Source organism: Octopus sinensis, unplaced genomic scaffold, assembly GCF_006345805.1.
Source record: "Octopus sinensis unplaced genomic scaffold, ASM634580v1 Contig01453, whole genome shotgun sequence".
Lineage (NCBI taxonomy): Eukaryota > Metazoa > Mollusca > Cephalopoda > Octopoda > Octopodidae > Octopus > Octopus sinensis.
In genome coordinates this window covers 20,001-42,500 of record NW_021824848.1, presented here as the reverse complement: position 1 = coordinate 42,500, position 22,500 = coordinate 20,001, and the positions used below count along the sequence as shown (strand labels likewise).

The following is a 22,500-nucleotide window of genomic DNA, read 5'->3' as shown; positions in this document are numbered from 1 at the left end:
TATTTTGTTTTGTTTCATTATTATTTGTTATTCATTTACAGCGCATAATCTTCGTCGATAACATATAAAGTCAAATCAAAAATATCTGGACAGTTGCTATGTTAACGGTACTAAACAACAGAGTTTGAAGCAGCTTGGTGCAGATTCGCCTTGAACTCTATCCAGCATACACTCTAAGTTAATACGTTAATACTTATTAAATGATAACAAGAGATAAGTGCTTATATCTCTAATACACGTACTATTTCATCGACAGCTAAAGTTCTTGGGTACGACGGGTACTCAGCATTGACAATGATTCATATAAATTAGCGACGAGTGCCCATTGGTTTATCTGTCTGTCAATCGTGTTCTTCACCTTCGCCTATTTAAACATTCTTGAATGATCACGGACTGGATTTGTGCATCGTATATACTTTATCGGAGATTCGTGGTAGATTTGAGCTCAGAACGTAAGAATAATCATAGACTCGCAACAAACTCAGCTGGGTACACCTGGTTTTGCTATTGGTCCACCTGGAACGTGACAAGTGGGCGCAGCTGCTTCGACGCTGACGATTTGGCACAGCAGATTGGACATTCAGCCTGTTTTGGTGACGGTCTTTCTTTAGCGCTGGAGAGAAATACATACATCGACGAACGCATCCCCACTCTGCGCTCGCGATCGTGTTCGCACACACATACACACATACACACCGACACCGACACACACACACAAACACACACAAGCGGAACCCACGCAGACGTGCGTGTATGCACAAGCAGAAATATGTACATACATATGTTAAGGCGTCGAGCTGGCAGAAACGTTAGCACGCCGGGCGAAATGCTTAGTGGTATTTCGTCTGCCGCTACGTTGTGAGTTCAAATTCCGCCGAGGTCGACTTTGCCTTTCATCCTTTCGGGGTCGATAAATTAAGAACCAGTGACGCACTGGGTAGATGCAATCGACTTAATCCCTTTGTCTTTGTTTTTCCCCTCTATGTTTAGCCTCTTATGGACAATAAAGAAATAAGAAATATGTACATACACATAGGAAGAGTGAGAGAATGAGGGAGATAGAAAGAGAAAGAGGGTGGGCCAAAATGTCTCAACATATCAGTTCTGATCAACAGAATCAATTCTAAGTTTGACACGAGTGCATACATGATAGGTCTGCTTAGACTGACCGCTGTCCGTGAATAGAAACTATTTTCATCGAATTTTCTCATAATCATTTCTAGTCTACGTAGAAAGTCAGCAGTTTGAGAAGAAACTTGTACTTGACTGGTACTTTATTTTACAGAACCGGTAAGGATGAAAGGCAAAGTTGACCTCGGTGGGGTTTGAACTCAGAATGTAAATAGCCAGAAGGAATACTGCGAAGCAGTTTTACCGACGCTCTAACGATTCTGCTAATTTGCCACCGCTTTTATATTTCGTTATAATAACGAAATGAGAATAATTCCTTGTAATAGAGTTTGAAAGGGTGGAATCGTTGGAGCATCGGAAGAAATTACTTGTGGCATTTGTTACATTTGCGTTTTCAGTCCATGCCCCACTGCCATCTACTCTGTCATTCATACCTTCGGTATTAACGAAAGTGCAAGGACCAGTGCAGTACAAGGACCAATGGTGATGACAAACCCTCTGCCCATCAAGGTTGCTGCTCTTGCGATTTTATTAGAAACCCATTCTTTATGCATTAGAGTTTGTTTTTCATATTAATAAAGTTTGTTCTTTTGTCTTGTTTATATTTTCAGTATGTGTGAGAATGGAGGTCAGTTACCCTTATGTAAATTATCACGTTAAATCAGGTATCCACACAGTTGGTAATGGGTATTTAAGTAGTAAGTATCATTCTTTTCAATGATATCAGTGCTGTTTTCTGACGTTTGTATTGTCAAAGTAATTTATTGATGAAAGTAATTCATCGAGGCAGTGAAGAAATGACCACGTAAAATAAAAAAAAAAAACTAAAACAAAACAAAAGAATAAAAACAAACAAAAAAAATTCAAAAATCAAAAATTGGCCTCGGCGAAAATTGAACTTAACAGACATACAGTTATTGCAGAGGTATTACGAATTTCCGCTTATAACTACGTCAAGTTGTCTCAGGCCCCCAAATCCTTTGAAACAGATAACTAGTTCGTCGTCAACAACATCAAGAGTTTCTCCTGTAACGTCATTGCATTTATTCACTTTTAGTTCCCTATATCTAAGGTAGAACTTGCACCAACCACGGGGCCGAACTAGTACTGGACAGTGCGTATCAGTCGACATTTCTGATGCGAAGTGCAGATTGCAGTTTTCCAAAAGGATGAGCTGTAAATAACGACATAAATGGTTTCAAATGGAAGAAATCGGCCCCGTACATTTCCATACAAGAAGGGTTCCTTTTTGCCGAACTGCTACTTCGCAGGGAATATATATATATATATATATATATATATATATATATATATATATATATATATATATATACCTACATACATTACACACACACACACATATATAAATGTTTATATATACATAGATGTATGTTTAGGTTTTATTACATACAAGCATATATGCTAATCCATCTCTCTCTCTCTCTTGATATATATATATATATATATATATATATATATATATATATATATATATATATATAAATATGTATTAAGAAATACATACACACATGCACATATATATATATACATACATATATATATATATATGCATATATATATATATGCAGATATATATATGTATATATGTATGTATGTATCTGTGTATGTGTGTGTGTGTGTATTTATACATATGACTGTAAGACATATCTTTTATTCCATTCATTTTGTTTTAATTTACAGATCACTATGATGAACACGAGGTTGATATCCGTTTTGGCTACTTTAAGTTCGAGTTAGAATTGAAGCTGCGTTTTATTTCCAGCGAAGGAATCGTGATGTGTTTCAAAGCTGATTATAAAACCCATACTTATAAATTCGACAATTTAGTTGGTTGTACAATAACCTGTTTTAAGAACAGTGGATGTAATAGATCACCATCTATGTCAATAGTATAAATATCAATTCAAATTGCATGGTAGACATGTAAAGTTTTTATACTCCATTGTATAGGGCATTTTTCAAATATACAAAATAAAGTAAAGTAAACGGAAGACAAAATCAAATATTAGCTTCGATGATAAATATATTCAGTTTAAAGACATTTTCTTGAGATTAATTGTAAAAGCCAACTGTAAAAACCGAAATAAAGATATTTGAAAAGTGAAAAAATTTGTTAAGATTTATTGCTTTACCATTTGTTTAAAAAGTTCTCCCAATCGCTCCTCCAAAGCATACAAACAATTATATACATACATACGTACATACATACGTACATACATACATACCTACATACATATATACATACATACATACATACATACATACATACATACATATACAAATCCGTGCATAGGTGAGATCTCATAAGGTTGTATGGAGGAAAGGACGCACAAGAACTACCCCCAATGGTTATCAACTGAAACTATTCTTTTCTTCCCACAAAATATCCAAACCACCCTTGCTAAAAATTACTGCCCAATAGCCTGCCAAAATATCACATGCAATTTATGCACAGAGTCTGATAGCCTTCTCTACCAAAAAGGTATCTTTCAGGGTGATAGCCTGCACGTGTTTCTCTTCGTCTTCTCATTAAGCTCACTTTCATACCTGCTCACGTAGTGACCATAGAAATAGATTCAGAAGTAGCTCACATTTTTCTTTGTCAAGGAGCTGAGAAATGTATGTGTCAAACACCAACCACTTAACAGAACAATTGGACCATATTACCGAATACCCTCCAGATACTGGAAGGAGATTTTGTGGGTCCAAATGTGAAATTTTGATAATAAAACATGGAAAAGCTGTACCCTGCAAATGGTGTATGTCCACTTTGACCGAACTAAAGATCTATGTTTCTCGAATCCTTTTATTGATAGTGCATTCAGTGTTGCCAGAATGTTCTAGAAATAAATATAGAGGCATGTTTACATGCTGCTTTGCTGTCCAAACGCTGTTCAACACCCTGTGTTATATATATATATATATATATATACATTCACAATTTAGATTAGTTGAAATACGTTTCCACTGCTAATATACACACTCACATTAAATAGTATAATTACTTTAAAAACATTAATTCAGGTTACAACTTCATATATAAATATTATTTTTAAAACATCAATGTTCTGGCCACAGAACCAAAGTTTGAAGAGACTAATAATAATATTCTTTGCTTTCTTGACCAAAGCAACTAGGAAATAACATTAATAATCGAAGACAAACAAAAGTCTGTAATGTGTCACATAATGTAATTTGGGTCACGCGCAAAGCAGCTCTATTGCTTCGGTTGAAGGTACCTGACCTGCCTTATTCCCGTTCACAAGCTAAGGAAATAACCAAAATTGTCCTGTGTCCTGTATTTGAACAATATAGAAAAATGCATGTGTATCGAATGATACGCAACAGATATTCTTTGTTTATGAAAGATGACTCCGCCTCGTCAGTGTGTACCATAATTACGAAACGGCAATCATGTGTTGTTTCAATTGAAAAGGGGAAATAAGTGCAAGGATTTTCCAAAGTTGTCAACCAATAAGAAAAAGGTATTTATATAGATTTGTGTGTGTGTTCATGTTCATAAACACACACACACACACACAACATACATACATACATTCACACACACACATGCATGCATGCATACATACACACATATATATATATATATGTATGTATATACGTATATATATATGTGTGTGTATGTATATATATATGTGTATATAGATATGTATGCATGTGTATATATTCTTTTATTCTTTTACTTGTTTCAGTCATTTGACTGCGGCTATGCTGGAGCACCGCCTTTAGTCGAACAAATCGACTCCCCGGACTTAATCTTTGTAAGCGTAGTATTTATTCTATCGGTCTCTTTTGCCGAACTGATAATGTTACGGGGTGTAAACACACCATCGTCGCTTGTCAAGCGATGGTGCGGGAACAAATACTGACTCACAAATACATATATTCACACACACACACACACACACACACACACACACACATACACACACAGACACAGACACACACACAGACATACACACACAGACACATACACACACACAGACACACACACACACACACACACACACACACACACACACACACACACACACACACACAGAGTATTTCAGAGAATTATGTATACCCCTAAAAGGTTTCAGTAAAGTTGCCATTACTCTGATAATAATCGAAGGAAATCAAACGAAATTTAAACTGAATAAAATATATTATACATGCGAACATTATAGGATGCCAGTTAATTAATGAAGGAAGACATATTAGCGTAAACACAGTTACCAAAGTAATTCAAAAGTACAAAGCTATTGGATGTCTAAGCAATAAACATCGTTCAGGACGGCCTTCTATTTAAAATAGCGGGTCCATATACGCCACATCTAACGTTACCTGATGGATGACAGGCATCGTACCGCTTTATCTTTGGCCCAAGAATTGTCTTCTATTAGTGGAGAGAGTGAAGCCACCCAAACAGTTCGTCGAAATTTGAACCAGTGTGGTCTTCATGGACGCATTCTTCGTATAAAGACTCTCCTCACTACCAGGCGTAGGAGTGGCTATGTGGTAAGTGGCTTGCTTACGAACCACATGGTTCCGGGTTCAGTCCCACTGCGTGTCACCTTGGGCAAGTGTCTTCTACTATAGCCTCGGACCGACCAAAGCCTTGTGAGTGGATTTGGTAGATGGAAACTGAAAGAAGCCCGTCGTATATATGTATGTGTGTATATGTTTGTGTGTCTGTGTTTGTTCCCCCAACATCGCTGGTATGTTTACGTCCTCGTAACTTAGCGGTTCGGCCAAAGAGATCGATAGAATAAGTACTAGGCTTACAAAGAATAAGTCCCGGGGTCGAATTGCTCGACTAAAAGGCGGTGCTCGAGCATGGCCGCAGTCAAATGACTGAAACAAGTAAAAGAGTAAAGAGTACCAGGCATAAATCAAGTCGACATTCTTTTGTCGAAACCTTTATGAATAAATGCCGGGAGTTTTGGAAAAAAATGCTCTTTTTTCTAACGCGACTAAAATCAACTTGTTTCGGTCAGATGGTATTAAACGAGTATGACGACAACGATCAGATGAACATAATGGCGACAAATAAGGCGGCGAGCTGGCAGAATCGTTAGCACGCCGGGCGAAATGCGTAGCCGCATTGCGTCTGCCGTTACGTTCTGAGTTCAAATTCCGCCGAGGTCGATTTTGCCTCTCATCCTTTCGGGGTCGATAAATTAAGTACCAGTTACGCACTGATGTCGATGTAATCGACTTAATCCGTTTGCTTGTCCTTGTTTGTCCCCTCTATGTTTAGCCCCTTGTGTGTAGTAAAGAAACAGGTAATAGCGAAAAATGTTTACCGTGAAACACGGCGGCGGGTGTATTATGCTTCGGGAATGAATGAGTGCGGCTGGTATGGAAGGACTCACATTTATTTTGAGAATACTGAATTTATCGTGAGATATTGCAGAAAACAATGTCGAAAAGCATCAAGGAACTAGGTAGTCATGTCACGTTCTAATATGATAATGACCCTAAACACACGTCAAAGATGACGACTAAGTTTTCATCAGATAAGAAGGTAAGAGTATTGTTTTGACCTTCTATGTCACCTCATCACATATGAGGTGACACCTTCGATGTCCCCTCATATGTCAGCTTATTTCGGCTAAATTTGATCTCTCAACCTCAGAATAATACTTCTAAGCATGTTGTTTCCTGTGTTGTATATGATTTTGTTTTAACTTTTCAGTTAGTATTTCAGGAAATGTATTAAACCATTAGAAACCTATCCTGAATATTTCCTGCTTAAATTTGTTCTTGATGCTTTGTATTGTAATTCAAACAGCAACATATATCCACTTGTAGGCCACTTGAATAAATTCAGGAGATTCCATTTATATATTACCCGTTGGTGTCCCTTCTGCTAGAATTTCTTTGTCATTGTCGGACGATCCCGCGACGAAAACCGAAATTATTTCTATGATGTTGACCAGTGCAGTCTTTCACCTAACCCTGATGTTCTGTTTAGGAAGATGTGCTGTGGTGAATATTGTGCTTGAGGAAGAAGAAGGTAAGTGTTCGCTTGGAGCCCAGTCTGTCTGTCTATCTATCTATCTATCTATCTATCTATCTATCTATCTATCTATCTATCTATCTATCTATCTATCTATCTATCTATCTATCTATCTCTCTCTCTCTATCCCCCCCTCTCTCTCTCTTTATATATTATGTGTGTGTGTGTCGCGTGTGTGTGTAACTGTCTGTCTCATTGTATGTATATATATATATATATATATATATATATATATATATATATATATATATATATATATATATTATATATAGACATATATGTATATATATATATATATATATATATATATATATATATATATATATATATATATATTATATATTATATATATATATGTATATACTGCAAGATCTGACTGGTCTGGTGCAGCCTTCGGGCTTCCCAGACCCCAGTTGAACCGTCCAACCCATGCTAGCATGGAAAGCGGACGTTAAACGTTGATGATGATGATGATATATATATATATATATATATAATATATATATATATATATATAATATGTGTGTGTGTGTATATATATGTATAATATATGTATGTACGTATGTATTTCGGAAATTACTTGATACAGTAATTAGAGAAACATTTTTTCGAAAAGCTAAGGTTAAGAGAAAAAACATCTTTAAGAGAGTAGAATGGTATTAACATTTAGGATGGAATCTTACAACTTGCCTGTAGGCTTTAATAAATGTGCAACCACTTTCAGTTCTGAACGGTATCAAGCATGTGTTATGGCTATTGTATATAACGGTCCGCTATATACTATGGCCATTCTTCTCTCTTAAAAAATTTTTTGTTCATCTTAACCTTTTGAAAAAATCTTTATATATATATATATATATATATATATATATATATAACGTAAAGTATACTAGCCATCTCAATATGGCTAATCACTAAGGATGGGTGTTACTGTAGCTTTTAGCCCCAGGAGATCATCATCTCCAGCTGGCTTTAGGCACACTTTCTGTGCCCTTATGGTATTTGCAAAGGGAGGTCACCCCTCTCTCGTAAACCTAAGCGATACGCACGGACTGCAATTTCGAGGTAATTTGCCTCTTGTCAACGTACGGTAATCACTGGTTTACGATGAAAGGAAGACCTGTTTGCAAATACAGAGATACATTAATGCACAGGCACACATACACAGTGACACAGACATAGACACATACACACATACGCATGCACACACGCACACACAAACACACACAACAACAACAACAACAATTTAAATGGGTGGCTTATTAGCAATTTGGACCTAAAGGTAAAATTATTAGAGGTCACAAAAGTGACGGAGACAGCAGCTATTGCTAGACTGGCAGCAGCTATTGCTAGAAACAAGAGCTAAAATACCTCAAAAAACCACAAAAGTTGAAATTGCTTAATAAGCCACCCATTGAATTTGTTGTTTACACGTACATCGCTTTGAAAATCAGCACAGGTTTTCACAGGTTTTCACAGGCGAAGGAGTGGCTGTATGGTAAGTAGCTTGCTTACGAACCACATGGTTCCGGGTTCAATCCCACTGCGTGTCACCTTGGGCAAGTGTCTTATACTATAGCCTCGGGCCGACCGAATCCTTGTGAGTGGATTTGGTAGACGGAAACTGAAAGAAGCCCGTCGTATATATGTATATGTGTGTGTGTGTGTGTGTGTGTGTGTGTCTGTGCTTGTGTGCGTATGTCTGTGCTTGTGTTTGTCCGCCCAACATCGCTTGACAATCGATGCTGGTGTGTTTACATCCCCGTAACTTAGCAGTTTGGCAAAAGAGACTGATAGAATAATTACTAGGCTTACAAAGAATAAGTCCTGGGGCTCGATTTGCTCGACTAAAGGCGGTGCTCCAGCATGACTGCAGTCAAATGACTGAAACAAGTAAAAGAGAAACGGTTTTTCTTATAAGACGGACAAAGTTAGGCGGTAAGATTCGCTGACGAGGATTAAGAAAATCATATTAAGAACATTTTCTACCAGTGACTAGAATGCATAAAATAGTCAACAGACAACATATCATTGATATAAAATTAGTGTACATTTATACACAAAACAGGTGACCCTAACATGGCACCTTACATGATAAAAGGAACGGTCAAAGTTCAAACCACTGTTAAGAGTAAATTCGAAGGGGATGAAAGATTGTTTGTTGTCTATTGCTATTATTATTAATATTATTTTCACACTACAACTTTACCTTCTTGTAATTACAGCATATGATTTCTTTTTTTGTTTTGTTTTACATTCTTAATATTTTTCCTATTTTTAGATTTCATTATATATTAAAAAAATGTTTATAGTTTTTTTTTATCTTCATACATATTTTGTACGGTTTTAAGAACCTTTTACTTACCCTTTATTTACCTTTATAATCAATATATAATATTTATTATCCGTAAATGTAATATGCGACAATTATTTAGTAGCCATGATAAAACTCCGATTTTCTGATGCCGAGGTGGAAATCTGCGCCGCCATCTCTTCCGAGTTTTATCATGGCTACCGAATAATTGTCACATATTACATTTATAGATTTACATTTCATTCTTTTATTGTCTTACCATTTTTATCAATAATATTTGTTATCGTTATAATATAGTTTTGCTACTTTATATGAGATTTCTTTATTCCCATTCAATAATTTCCAGAGTCATGGTTTAGAGGCCCCTCTACCCCTTGCGCTACTAGAGCACTGGCTTTCCTATTCTTCTAAATTTTTTCTCTCTCTTAGTATAATGGTAATTAATAAACTGTTACGATTGGCTTTCTCGTTTTCCTTTATCTTACTCTATTTCGTTCTCTTCGGTTCCATTTCCTTCTTGTCTTTTAGTAGTGGTAAAGTATGGTGTTTTGGTTCCATCACAAAGGACCTTAATAATTAAGTAGGTTGATATGATCACAGATCATTGATTCTTACCCCTTCTTGAAGTGTATTTTAGACAAATGGAGCAATTTCTTCCTCTGTTGTTGAGAATTAGGTCACTGGAGGTCACGCCTTCCTTCTCGATAACAAGCCAACTAACCCCTATATTTTCTGAAATGTCCTCCCATTTCACTGAGTAAATGTACATTGTTTTGGTAAGCTCATTCTGCAACTGAACTAGTGGCAAGATCATTAAATATGCATTCTGCCAAGGGTGACTTTGCCTTTCATCCTTTCGGGATCGATAAATTAAGTAGCAGTTACGCACTGGGGTCGACGTAATCGACTTAATCCATTTGTCTGTCCTTGTTTGTCCCCTCTGTGTTTAGCCCCTTGTGGGCAATAAAAGAAATAAGACCATTAAGTATGTATGTTGCCGTGGATTTTAAATTATTTTAAATTATTTCAAAAGTCCTTGATTGTAAAATTTATATATTCATCTGAAGGAAACGGTTTTTATAGTGATATGATATACTCATTAATCAATAAAAATATTCGTTAGAAACGGCTGTAATGAATTGACACCTGTCCTTCAATTGTTATTTATTTTAATTCACCTATCTCGGAACTTGCCCCTCGCGTTTTCTAAAGTATATTATGATCTGTATAGTTACTAAAATGTACATTGAATAGCTCAAAAAAGGATTATATACTCAATTGCTTTCAATGAACTACATATATTATCCGAATATCATTCTGCCAGTATAATTGTACCAAGGTTAGTATTCATAAAAATTGCTTGTGTGTGCATTTTATTCCGACATAATTAGGTCACGACGGCTTCTTTCACTTTCTGTCTAGGGGAATTCTACTCACAAGGCGCTTTGGTCGGCTCGAGGCTATAGTACAAAACACTTGTCCAAGATGCCATGAAGTGGGACTGAACTTGGAACCATATTGTATATCGTATTATTATAAAATTGTAAACATATGACAAAGATAATGTTAAAATGCGTGTGTGTGTATGTGTGTGTGTGTATGTGTGTGTGTGTATATACATAGGTATGCAACCCATCTCCCAACATATATACATAAACGTTCTCCTTTTAATGCGCAACAGGCAACATGTATGGGTTGGTGCATAATTATTGCGGCATTTTTTTCAACGAATTTTATTCAACAAAAACAATAACAATAACAACATGTAACAAAAACATGTTTAAATGTTTATTCCGGAGCATATTTACCATCTACTTCAATTACTGCTTTGCAGACGGAGAGAACGTCATTTAAAGATGTTTTTGTTACATGTTGTTATTGTTCTTGTTGAATAAAATTTATTGAAAAAAAGCCGCAATAATTATGCACCAACCCACTAGTATAAGGATCTAATGTCTCTGCAAGGGTAAACTCCAGTACTCAATTATAGAAGTATGATGTTGCATATACTCTGAGTTAGTTTATAAGTTAGCTCACAGAACCAATATAAAAAAGAACTTGTGACTAAATACTGTTTTATATTTTTCATTTGTTCATTTGTTTTAATTATTTTACGAAATTTATATTCACAACCAAGCAAGATATGTCCTTCGGCACGAAAACCACCTCTAGATATGTTGCAAAACGACAAGATTTTTTTGGAAATGTGTGTATAAAAACTGTGCGCTGGTTTTGGGTCTGGTGTTCTTGTAGAGTGGTACTATATGTATAGCATATACATATTGGGGAAAAGGAGGTTAACCTTGTCCAAAGATCGTACAGGTATCTGTTTGCTGGTTTGTGTGTGTTTTGTTTTTATTTTGGTTAAATCATTCGGAGTATTTGTACAGGTATGGAGTGTGCATAGGTATACTATATGTGTGGGGCGACTTATATTCGAGGTGGAAAAGGGGTCTACTGGGTGGATATCCGTCGTGTTAGGACGCATATGCGTCTCTGAGTGCATTTGTGTATGTTCTGGTCAAAAAGTAAATATTGATGAATGCATTTTACAATATTTTTAGATATAGCTGATGAAGTGGTTAATGTTCTAGAGGAAATTTTTGAAGATCTCCAGGTTGATGAAAAGCTCACCCAGACCTCCAATACAGGCTTTGCTCTGGAAAATACAAATATAGACGTGAAGGTTGCTGCGCCAAGAATGAATTGTAAATGGGAGGGTAGAAATGGAAAGTGCTGTTTTAAATTCCATTTAATTCTGAACATAGGTATGTAAATTTATTTTGTATTTTGTTTTTGTTTAATTATTATTATTTTTTCTTTACTACCCACAAGGGGCTAAACACAGAGATGACAAACAAGGACAAACAAACGGATTAAGTCGATTATATCGACCCAGTGCGTAACTGGTACTTATTTAATCGACCCCAAAAGGATGAAAGGCAAAATCGACCTCGGCGGAATTTGAACTCAGAACATAACGGCAGACCAAATACCGCAAAGCAGTTCGCCCGGTGTGCTAACGTTTCTGTCAGTTCGCCGCCTTTTTGTTTGATTATTATTTGATATTTATTTACAACGCATAATTTTCGATGTTAAAAATACTAGGTCTGATCAAAAATATTTGGACTGTTGCTATGGTAACGGAGCTAGATTATGCAGTGTGAAGCCGCTTTGTACAGATTCACCTTCAACTCTGTCTCGCATACACACTAGTTAAAACGCTCTTGTTCAATTTTGTTGTTTACAGCAGTGCCTGGAAGTAAAGTCTGTAGAGTGTGGTCGTCTTGAAAAGAAGATCAGGTTTCAGCTGCGAAGGATCTCCTTGATTATGTCTAGGAAGACGAAAACATTTTCAAAACGAGTCATGACACCGAAATCAAGGCTCAGTCTTTGAAGTGGAAAAAGAAATCCAAGGCATCGAAAAAATCCAAGGTATTGAAGAAATCCAGGGCGACGAAGAGATCAAAGAGAATGCGACGAGGGAGCTGCTTTCGATCCCAAGGAAGGAGTTCTTGAAATGCTTCTTCGAACGACTCAAGATAGAGTGTATGACTTCAGAAGGGAACAACTGCGAAGGAAATTAAGTACCGAATTAATATGTGTTGTAGTTTTGTTGTTACAGAACCAGTCCTGATACTTTTTGATCAAAGCTCGTAAAAGTGAGGCATTTGTCGTTCATTCTGCAAATAATATACAAGCCTATTCGTATTTGGTTTGTAATGATTTCTGGTGTGATCACATATGCTGAAACAGATATTGCTAACAAACCTAGTCAATGGTCTCTGTTGCTGAACTGCTAAGTTACGGGGAGGTAAGCACACCAACACCGCTCATTGAGCGGCGATGTGGGACAAACACAGACACAAAGGCACACACACACATAGACATATACATACACACACACAAACACACACACACACACACACACACACACACACACACACACACACACACACACACACACATTAGGTGTATGATTTTTTCACAACCTAATAACCCTATACTATAATTCGATAAATAATTTCATGAAAGTAAGGAAAATAACATTTATTTTGCTTTATTTGAAAAACACGTCTCCCCAAACTTAAGAAATCGAACACCAGTTTTAACCCAAATCATGTAAAATTCTAGTGGTGTGGGATCATAACACCTAGATCTTACCAAACTTGCTGTGCTGACTCAATGCAATGCAGAAATAATATGTCTGTAATTTCAGCTTTCTAGTTGAAGTAGTTTCAGAGTTATGGGTTTTTAAAACTATAATCACTAGATGGAAATTCAAAACTGGAAATTCCCAGAACAAATCAAAGTGCAGAACGGGCAATCAAATGCTTTCAAGACAGTTATGATGTTTGTAAACAGGAGAAACTTCAGCTTCGATTTATTTTTAAGAATAACAAAGAATTAATGTTTGGTTACATAAAATAAATCGAAGCTGAAGTTTCTCCTGTTTACAAACATCATAACTGTCTTGAAAGCATTTGATTGCCCGTTCTGCACTTTGATTTGTTCTGGGAATTTCCAGTTTTGATGGTTCTGGACTTCAAAAATATTTTACAGAGTTCAATGCTTTTTATGAACTTACAAGCTACCACCACATAACTTCTGATAATCATTTGCATTGAACATTTGGTTAGTAAACCCAAAAATCTTCCCAGCTGTAAGAGATGAATCACAAATATTGAGAAGCAAAACTCTTTTCTCTGGTAGAAGAATAAATGCTAAAAGAGCTAGTATTGATCGAGAATTCCAACTTGCATTACTTGGGTATTTTTGGAAACTTTACAGTAGGAAATTTCTCGGTTTCTTCAAAGAAACGAACAGCTCTAGTCAAATGAAATAGAAATTTCATGTCATCCTGCCATCCTGCTGATTCCGTAATCTTTTCTTCACCATTGTTGAAATTAGCCAGGAGTTTCTCGTAATTAGAAGCTCTGGGATGAAAGTATATCAATTACAACACGAAGAACTATAACAAGGATATGATGCTGACAGCTAATAAAGTCCGATTATTTCAAATCCCTTTGAACAAACAGTTTTAAACTGAAGGACCATGGCATTTCTTTTCCCAGTGTTCACACTCGTTGTATCAGCAACAATCACCTTTAGATAGTTCCATTAATTGTATTAATCTAAAACAGCTGTTATTCCTTTCACAACAGTATCGGCTTTTCCATTTGGTGACTGGAATTCTTCTAGCTTAACTTCTCCCTGTTCCTTCTTTAAAACTAGCACTTGGTATTCTTGGTCATCAGTACGTTTACTATCAAAATGCAATGACCATTCGCCGATCCCATTATTCAGTTGTTACTTATTCTATCGATTTTGAGAAGATGAAAGGGAAAGTCAACCTCAGCCGAGTTTGAACCCCATCCCCAAAGAAGACGAACTAAATGCTGTTAAGTATTGTGTCCGGTGTGCTAACGATTCTGTCAGTTTACCGCCTTCGGGCCAAAAGACATACAGCTTTCAGATTTTGGCACAAGGCCCGGTAGAGCGGTTACGTCGACCCCGGTGCTCATCCCGAAAGGATAAAGGGCAAAGTCGACCTCGGCAGAATTTGAATTAAGAACGTGAAGACGGACGACATAGCGCGAAGTATTTCGCCTGGGGTGATAACAGTTCTGTCAGCTCTCTTGCCTTCGGATCGGAAGAAATTTTGCAGGGCATTTTTTTCCCGACGCTCTAATGATTCTCTTAATTTACCACCACCATAACAACAAAATCAGAATAATCCCTTAATGGATGGTGGACTGGTGCAATCGTTGGAGCACCGGAAGAAATTACTTGTAGTATTTGTTCTATTCGTTTACGTTCTCACTCCATATCCCAACGCCATCTACTCTTGCTTTTTTTATGAACTTGCAGGTTACCACATAACTTCTGATAATCATGTGAATTGAATAGTTGGTCAGTAAACCAAAAATCTGCTCAGCTGTAAGAGATGAATCGACAAACATTGAGTAGCAAAACTCTTTTCTCTGGTAGAAGAATAAATGCTAAAAGAGCTAGTATTGATCGAGAATTCCAACTTGCATTACTTAAGTTGGGTATTTTTGGAAACTTTACAGTAGGAAATTTCTCGGTTTCTTCAAAGAAACGAACAGCTCTAGTCAAATGAAATAGAAATTTCATGTCATCCTGCCATCCTGCTGATTCCGTAATCTTTTCTTCACCATTGTTGAAATTTGCCTGGAGTTTCTCGTAATGACTTAGAAGCTCTGGGATGAATGCATATTGAATTCGGTATTAACGAAAATAAAGTACCAGTGAAGTACAACGATCGATGGAAAAACAAACCGTTTGCCCACTTAAGTTGCTGCTCTTGTACATTTATTAGAAATCCATTATTCATGTAATGGAGTTTGTTCTTTGTTTTCCATACTAAAGTTTGGGCTTCTGTCTTGTTTATATTTTTCAGTATGTGTGAAAATGCATGATTACTACCCATATCTATTGTATGAAGTTAATGCAGGAAGCGTAAAGTTAAATGGGCATTTAGATGGTAAGTATCAATCGTTCAAATGACATTGGCATTGTTTTGTGAAATAGGTGAAAGTCTATACTTGTCAGAGGTTTATGGAGTAAAAGTAATTTATTGCCAGTAATATTTAATCAAAAAGTAAAAAAAAAAAAAAACAGTCGGCTTTGGAGAGTATTGAACTTAACAGCTTCTACGAAACAATTATTGCCGAAGTATTAAGAAGTTCTGCTTATGACTACTTGGTTCCATTTGGTCAAATAATGTGGCACTTGGAATGAGAACCTTCGAGTATAGACACGGATTAACAAATGCCTTGTGACAGGTATTTGACCACACACACACACACACACACACACACACACACACACACACACACACACACACACACATACACACACGGGCGCACATACACAAACACACTCACACGCTTGTGATTGTGTTTGTGTATGTGTGTGTGTATATATATATATATATATATATATATATATATATGTATGTATATATATATATATATATACACACATATGCACACACACGTAAATATTCACATGTATGTACAAATACATATACATAAATGCATACACACACACATATATATAAATGCTTTTACATCTGTGTGTGAGCGTGTGCGTGTACGTGTGTGTGTGTGTGTAAATATAACTCTTAATTAAAGCACAATATATTAATTGTTTATTTGTACACGAAAATGTTTGACATTGGCTTCGAAAGTTCGGCTTATTTGCTTTTTTCTGACTGTCTGACGAAGGCAAGATAACCGAATCTTGGTTGTCGCGAATGAACTTTGCAACAATATATAACAGCTTCAGAAGCAGCAGTAGTCGTAGCAACGACAACACCTACAACAACATCTTCAATACAGTTGGTTTATTTGAGGGAATATTTTGGTAGCTTCACTCACACCAGTACTTGATTTCCCGAAGGGAATGAAAGTTGCATCAACAATAACCACAAAAATAAGCATGAAGGTTATTTCTTTTAATTGCCACAGGGACACCAGATGAGGGGGACATTACAAGGACATCATATAATTTGTGTAGGAGTTTACCTAAAAAGTTGAAGAGAAGAAAGCTAGAGAAGGATGGAATGAAATAAAAGATAAAGTATACAGCATATGTGAACACATCAGAAGATGTATTCCTCCTGATACTGGAGGTCCTCCGACTAGGGTTCATCAAGGAATCCCACAGATCTAGGATTATAGTCCTTACAAAGGGCGCACACATTCACCTACGAGTGTTCTTCAATCTATAGATGCATACTGTTACTAGGTCCATTCATCCAAACCATATTTGCGTCAGTTCCTCGCCTTTTGACAAGTCGTTGGAGAGAGAGAGGGAGAGAGAGCGAGGGAGAGAAAGAGAGAGAGAGAGAGAGAGAGAGAGAGAGAGAGAGAGAGAGAGAGAGAGAGAGAGAGAGAGAGAGAGAGAGAGAGAGAGAAATGACACTTCCTTCACCATCCTCATTTTTCTTTCGAAGTTGAACTTTAAAAATCGATGGAAGCTTCACCGAAGAATAAAGTGTTTGTATCAGTCTTTTCAGTCTCGTCTACTTTACATCCTCTTTCACTATAGAACTAAACGGAGGAACACCGCTTGCCCCGCCTCGTTGAAGGAAAAACGTGAAGTGGTCCCTCACGATGGATTCGGAAAATAGTTGGTTTCATATCGCATGCAACAGGACCTGTTTGATATAACTCCACGCGTAAGCAGTACTCGAAATCTGTAGAAGTACATGCAGTACGGTCATGTCGCTCTGCGTACATCTCGAGCAGTCCCAACAAGCAGCGCATCGGTTCCTGTACAGATTATCTTGTACCAGTAGTATTGCTATGTGGCTATAGCAGGCCATGGATTTCTAGAAGCTATGTTAGTGATCACGCCGAGAATATCACGTAACAGACCAGCTAGTTCCTCCTCATTGACATCTAGAGTTTCTCCTGTAACTTTGTCGCACTTATTCACCTCTAGATAATTAAGGTAGAACCTCGAGTGGCAGACAGTTACGGCACGGTGTGTGTCTGACAACATTCCAGATGCCAGGCACATTGCATATGCCAGGCGTATTCTAGATGCCAGCTTTATGGGCCCATACATAAATCCGGGCCTATGATAGATCGCTAGCCACTACACATTCTTTATTTTCTCTCCTTGTTTCTTTCTGTGGACGAGCGTAGGCTGGAAACGTTAAAGACTGTTTCACTTCCCGAACGTTATACTAATACATCTGTTTGTTGTCTACACCACCTGTGTTCATTTTTTTAATGAATTCTCCTTATATATATATATTATATATATATATATATATATATATATATATATATTATATATATATATATATATATATATACACGAGTGAGTGGACAAACAAAAGAAAGTGCACTCAACACATTTATTTGGAGTTACATGTATTATTCAAATCATATGCGCGTGTGTTTGTGTGTGTGTGTGTGTTAGCTTGTGTGAATTTATACACTCTAGTTCACTTTGATGTGTATAATTACTTTATTTAATTCACAGATCGCAATAATGACTGCAAGCTTCATATGGCTGTTTCGCATGTAAAACTCGAGTTTGAGATGAAACTCGAATCTTTCTCCATGAAAAGTGTCCTGTTGTGTTTTAAGGCTGATTATCATACTGATCATTATAATTTCAACAATCAAATTGGCTGTACAAGTAAACAATATTAGAACGGTCGACGTGGCGGACCAATTTCCATGTCAATAACGCAAATATCAATTCAATGGCTACCTTGAAGATTTGAGAGCTTCATATTCAGTTGTATAAAACCAACAAGAGAACTATTTTTAGATTGACAAAAAAAAAAAAACCAACTTATTAATCGGAAGACAAAAATAGATATTGGGTTCGTTGATAAATATATTAAGTTTAAAGATATTTTTGCCATTAATTGTAACAGACAACTGTAAAAAGCGAAATAAAGAAAATTGAAGAATGAAAAATTCTATTGTTATTAAGATTTATTGTTTCCCCAATCGTTCCTAAACACATATAATGAACGTATACATACATACACACATGCACACATACGTGAGTGCGCGCGTGTGTATATATATATAATATATATATTTGTATGTATGTAAGTATATATATATATATATATATATATATATATATAATATATATATATATATTATATATATATATATATATATATATATATATATTTTATATATATATATATATATATATATATATATATATATATATATATATATATATATATATATATATACATAAATACACACACACACGCACACATATATAATCAAAATAAGCAACAGGATATCAAACTGTACTACAGTTTCATGCGGCTCAATTTAATTGAACAATACAATCATCGCACAAATTTAAATGCAGGGCTATCCCCAGTTGCATAAATAAATAGAATTTTTTTTATCCGTTGGACACATTAATATAATTTTACTCAATTGCACTAATAGAGCAAGAATAGGGAAAGAGCCCATGTTGACACTAATGTAGCTAAGAATATACTACACTTGTAAGAACTGTATGAAGTTTTGGGGAAGGGGTCATAGTTTGTAAATAATAACAGATTAGGCCTAACGGTATTATGCGTACATAGAGTACATTCAAATATTTTCGAAATTAGCGTTTTTAAGGTGCTATACTTGGGAAATTAATGTTTAGTGTCATATCTGATGTGAACTTAACTCCTAGTATTATAAATAATAAAATCATGGGATATTGAGATATATAATGTATATCTCATATGGTATAGTAGTTACTATGAATAATCCTGCCCAGTTAGTCTGACTTCATCATGGTGATTAAACTATTCCTTTCTATGATGTTCTACCCTACTAATCATATATATTTTGAAAACAATAATAAATCTCTGGGCGAGATATAAACAGTAACTGCTCTATAACATAAGAGGGATCAGCCATCTGAATGTGGCTAGGGTCAGGGCGGGGTGGTGGGTGTGTTACTGACACCACCCCGCCCTGACCCTAGCCACATTCAGATGGCTGATCCCTCTTATGTTATAGAGCAGTTACTGTTTATATCTCGCCCAGAGATTTATTATAGTTTTCGAACAGATTTTCTACGCCAGTGACTGTGGTTACTGTGAAAATCTTTATATATCCAGCCTGCGGAGGAAGTCCCTCAACGAAGAGCGGCGCTTACCATACGTTGACAAGAGGCAATAACCTCGAAACCGGTCCGTGTGTAGTATCCGTATCTTCGGGGAGGCTGATCTCCCTTTGCTGGCTGGCAAGGACACCGAGATGGTGTCAGCTCTTCTGGTGACGTCGATGTTCGCCTGGGGCTAAATGCATCAGTAACACCCCCACCACCCCGCCCTGACCCTAGCCACATTCAGATGGCTGATCCCTCTTATGTCATATATATTTTGTAATGGCTTTTAGGTAAGTAAGCCTCCTAATGAAACTATAAAATCATGTATGTAATAGCAAAGAACAAAAGTAACTTTATAACTTATTAAATACTCCTTCGGTCTGAATACCTCCTACTGCCCTCACTACTAGTATACCTATTGCTTTATCTGCGGACTTATCTTTATCTCTTCCCTACTTCAAATTTTAATACGCTGTCTCTTTAAAATGTATGTTATATATATATTTTCTTACTATTCTCTATAATCTGTTATTTTGTTTTCTTATTTTGATACATTTACCTATTAACCTCTTATCCTTTATAAGATGTTAATATTCTTAAATAGAGTTATAAACTTTCCAGTGAGAGGTGATTATAACATACCCATAATAAAGTACAAATATTTGTGTTTATTTGCATGTGAGTACATAGTTAAATATGTGTATGTATCTGTGCACAACTTATTTTTCCCCCGATTTTTTCCTGATTTTACTCTTTTACTTGTTCCAGTCATTTGACTGCGGCCATGCTGGAGCACCGCCTTTAGTCGAGCATATCGACCCCGGGACTTATTCTTTGTAAGCCCAGTACTTATTCTATCGGTCTCTATTGCCGAACCGCTAAGTTACGGGGACGTAAACACACCAGCATCGGTTGTCAAGCGATGGTGGGGGACAAACACAGACACACAAACATATACACACATCTACATATATATATATATATATATATTATATATATATATATCTATATATATATATATATACATATACATACATATATTCGACAGGCTTCTCTCAGTTTCCGTCTACCAAATCCGCACACAAGGCATTGGTTGGCCCGAGGCTATAGCAGAAGACACTTGCCCAAGATGCCACGATGAGCCCGGAACCATGTGGTTGGTAAGCAAGCTACTTACCACACAGCCACTCCTGCGCCTTATAATTAGCTTATAATTAATATATAGATAGCATGATTTATCGCCCCAGTATTCCATAAGTAAATCCCCTGAGCAGTCTTTATAGAAACCACCTAATAAGTAAATAATTAAGTACATAAATGAATATTAAACTAATTATATGTAATCTTCCCTTTCTAATGTTAATAATTGGTATATATACACATTTTATCTATTCTGGTTATAATATCATTTTTAATAATCTTAAATTTTATCTTTATACGACATAACAATATTGTTTATATACAATCACCCATAGTACCCCATGATAATTTTCTCTGTATTAACATCATAGGTTTTATTAGCGCCTTGCCCCTTTAACTAGTAATTAACATCTTGGTTTGGGGTCTTTCCATAACCAACATCCTTTATAGACAGTTACTTTATACTAATCCTAAAATCCTGACAATATTTATGACCATACCTCGCCATGAGCTGTCAACTCACTCCTTCCCTCCATTCTAAACAGACACAGCCATCTAGTCTTAGATTTGATAGTTGGTAATAAGACTGTTATTAAAAATGAACCACAATCCTTTACAAGCTTTGACTTCAATAAATTTCATACATTTCTTGGAAGTGTAGTATATTCTTAGCTACATTAGTGGCAACATGGACTCTTTTTGTCTTCTTGCTCTACTTGAGTGTTTGAGTAAAATTATATTAATGTATCCGACTGATTAAAAATTTTATTTATTTATTTAAGCAGCTGAGGGTATTTGAGGATAGATTTATGTTTATATAAAAAAAACCCAGATATATAATAACAGATAATAACTTTGTCAAAAAGTGCTACGAGGATAAAAACAATCCTTTTCTATAATGTTATTCAATAAACCCACCTTCGGCTTCAACAACTGCTTCTCTACGAGAAACATCCTTTACGATGTCGTCGATGTGATAACGACGAGGACGTGCTGGACACGCTGCATGGATACCTGTGCGATCAACCGAAAAACTTATGAATAATCAAATATGTGGATCTCTGAAAGAAGTACATCGACAAGCAAGCACACAATGTCGGAAATGATGTAATTGTTCAACGCTTGTTTATGTTCTCATAAATTACAGAAATAAAGGTTCGTGTAATGCGCGACGGATAATGTTGTACAAATGAGTTGCTGGAGGCAATTAAGGAGGAAAAGAAAGAACGATGGGCGA

At 36.2% G+C, this 22,500-nt stretch overlaps 3 protein-coding genes across 4 annotated transcripts in view; 2 read left to right on the top strand and 1 right to left on the bottom strand.

The window, feature by feature from the left end:
* LOC115227066 overlaps positions 1 to 3,263 on the top strand; it is a 6,785-nt gene extending 3,522 nt beyond the window's left edge. The window contains exons 3-4 of one of the 2 annotated variants that reach the window (XM_029797998.2): positions 1,743 to 1,829; positions 2,833 to 3,263. In XM_029797998.2, coding sequence (XP_029653858.1) covers positions 1,743 to 1,829; positions 2,833 to 3,047 — 302 coding nt within the window. In that variant the 3' untranslated portion in view covers positions 3,048 to 3,263. The remainder of the gene's footprint in view (positions 1 to 1,742; positions 1,830 to 2,832) is intronic. The other variant, XM_036498517.1, reaches the window with a different exon arrangement.
* A 3,648-nt stretch (positions 3,264 to 6,911) lies between these two features.
* Positions 6,912 to 18,961, top strand: LOC115227065. Its single transcript, XM_029797997.2, has 4 exons — positions 6,912 to 7,174; positions 12,056 to 12,259; positions 15,916 to 15,999; positions 18,516 to 18,961. The coding sequence occupies exons 1-4, from the start codon at positions 7,084 to 7,086 to the stop codon at positions 18,686 to 18,688; spliced, it is 552 nt and encodes a 183-aa protein (XP_029653857.1). The 5' UTR covers positions 6,912 to 7,083; the 3' UTR covers positions 18,689 to 18,961.
* Positions 18,962 to 22,373: 3,412 nt separating this feature from the next.
* The window catches only part of LOC115227064, an 8,012-nt gene continuing 7,885 nt past the window's right edge, over positions 22,374 to 22,500 (bottom strand). The window contains exon 4 of the mRNA XM_029797994.2: positions 22,374 to 22,500. This exon is cut by the window's right edge and continues 656 nt beyond it. The gene's annotated coding sequence lies outside the window, so the exon portion shown is untranslated.

Excerpts from the sequence above, each read along its gene's own strand:
- LOC115227065 (XM_029797997.2), top strand. The coding sequence starts at position 7,084 with ATGATGTTGACCAGTGCAGTCTTTCACCTAACCCTGATGTTCTGTTTA. Across the intron at positions 7,175-12,055 it reads TGTGCTTGAGGAAGAAGAAG|ATATAGCTGATGAAGTGGTT; the intron begins GTAAGTGTTCGC and ends CAATATTTTTAG. Across the intron at positions 12,260-15,915 it reads CCATTTAATTCTGAACATAG|TATGTGTGAAAATGCATGAT; the intron begins GTATGTAAATTT and ends TATATTTTTCAG.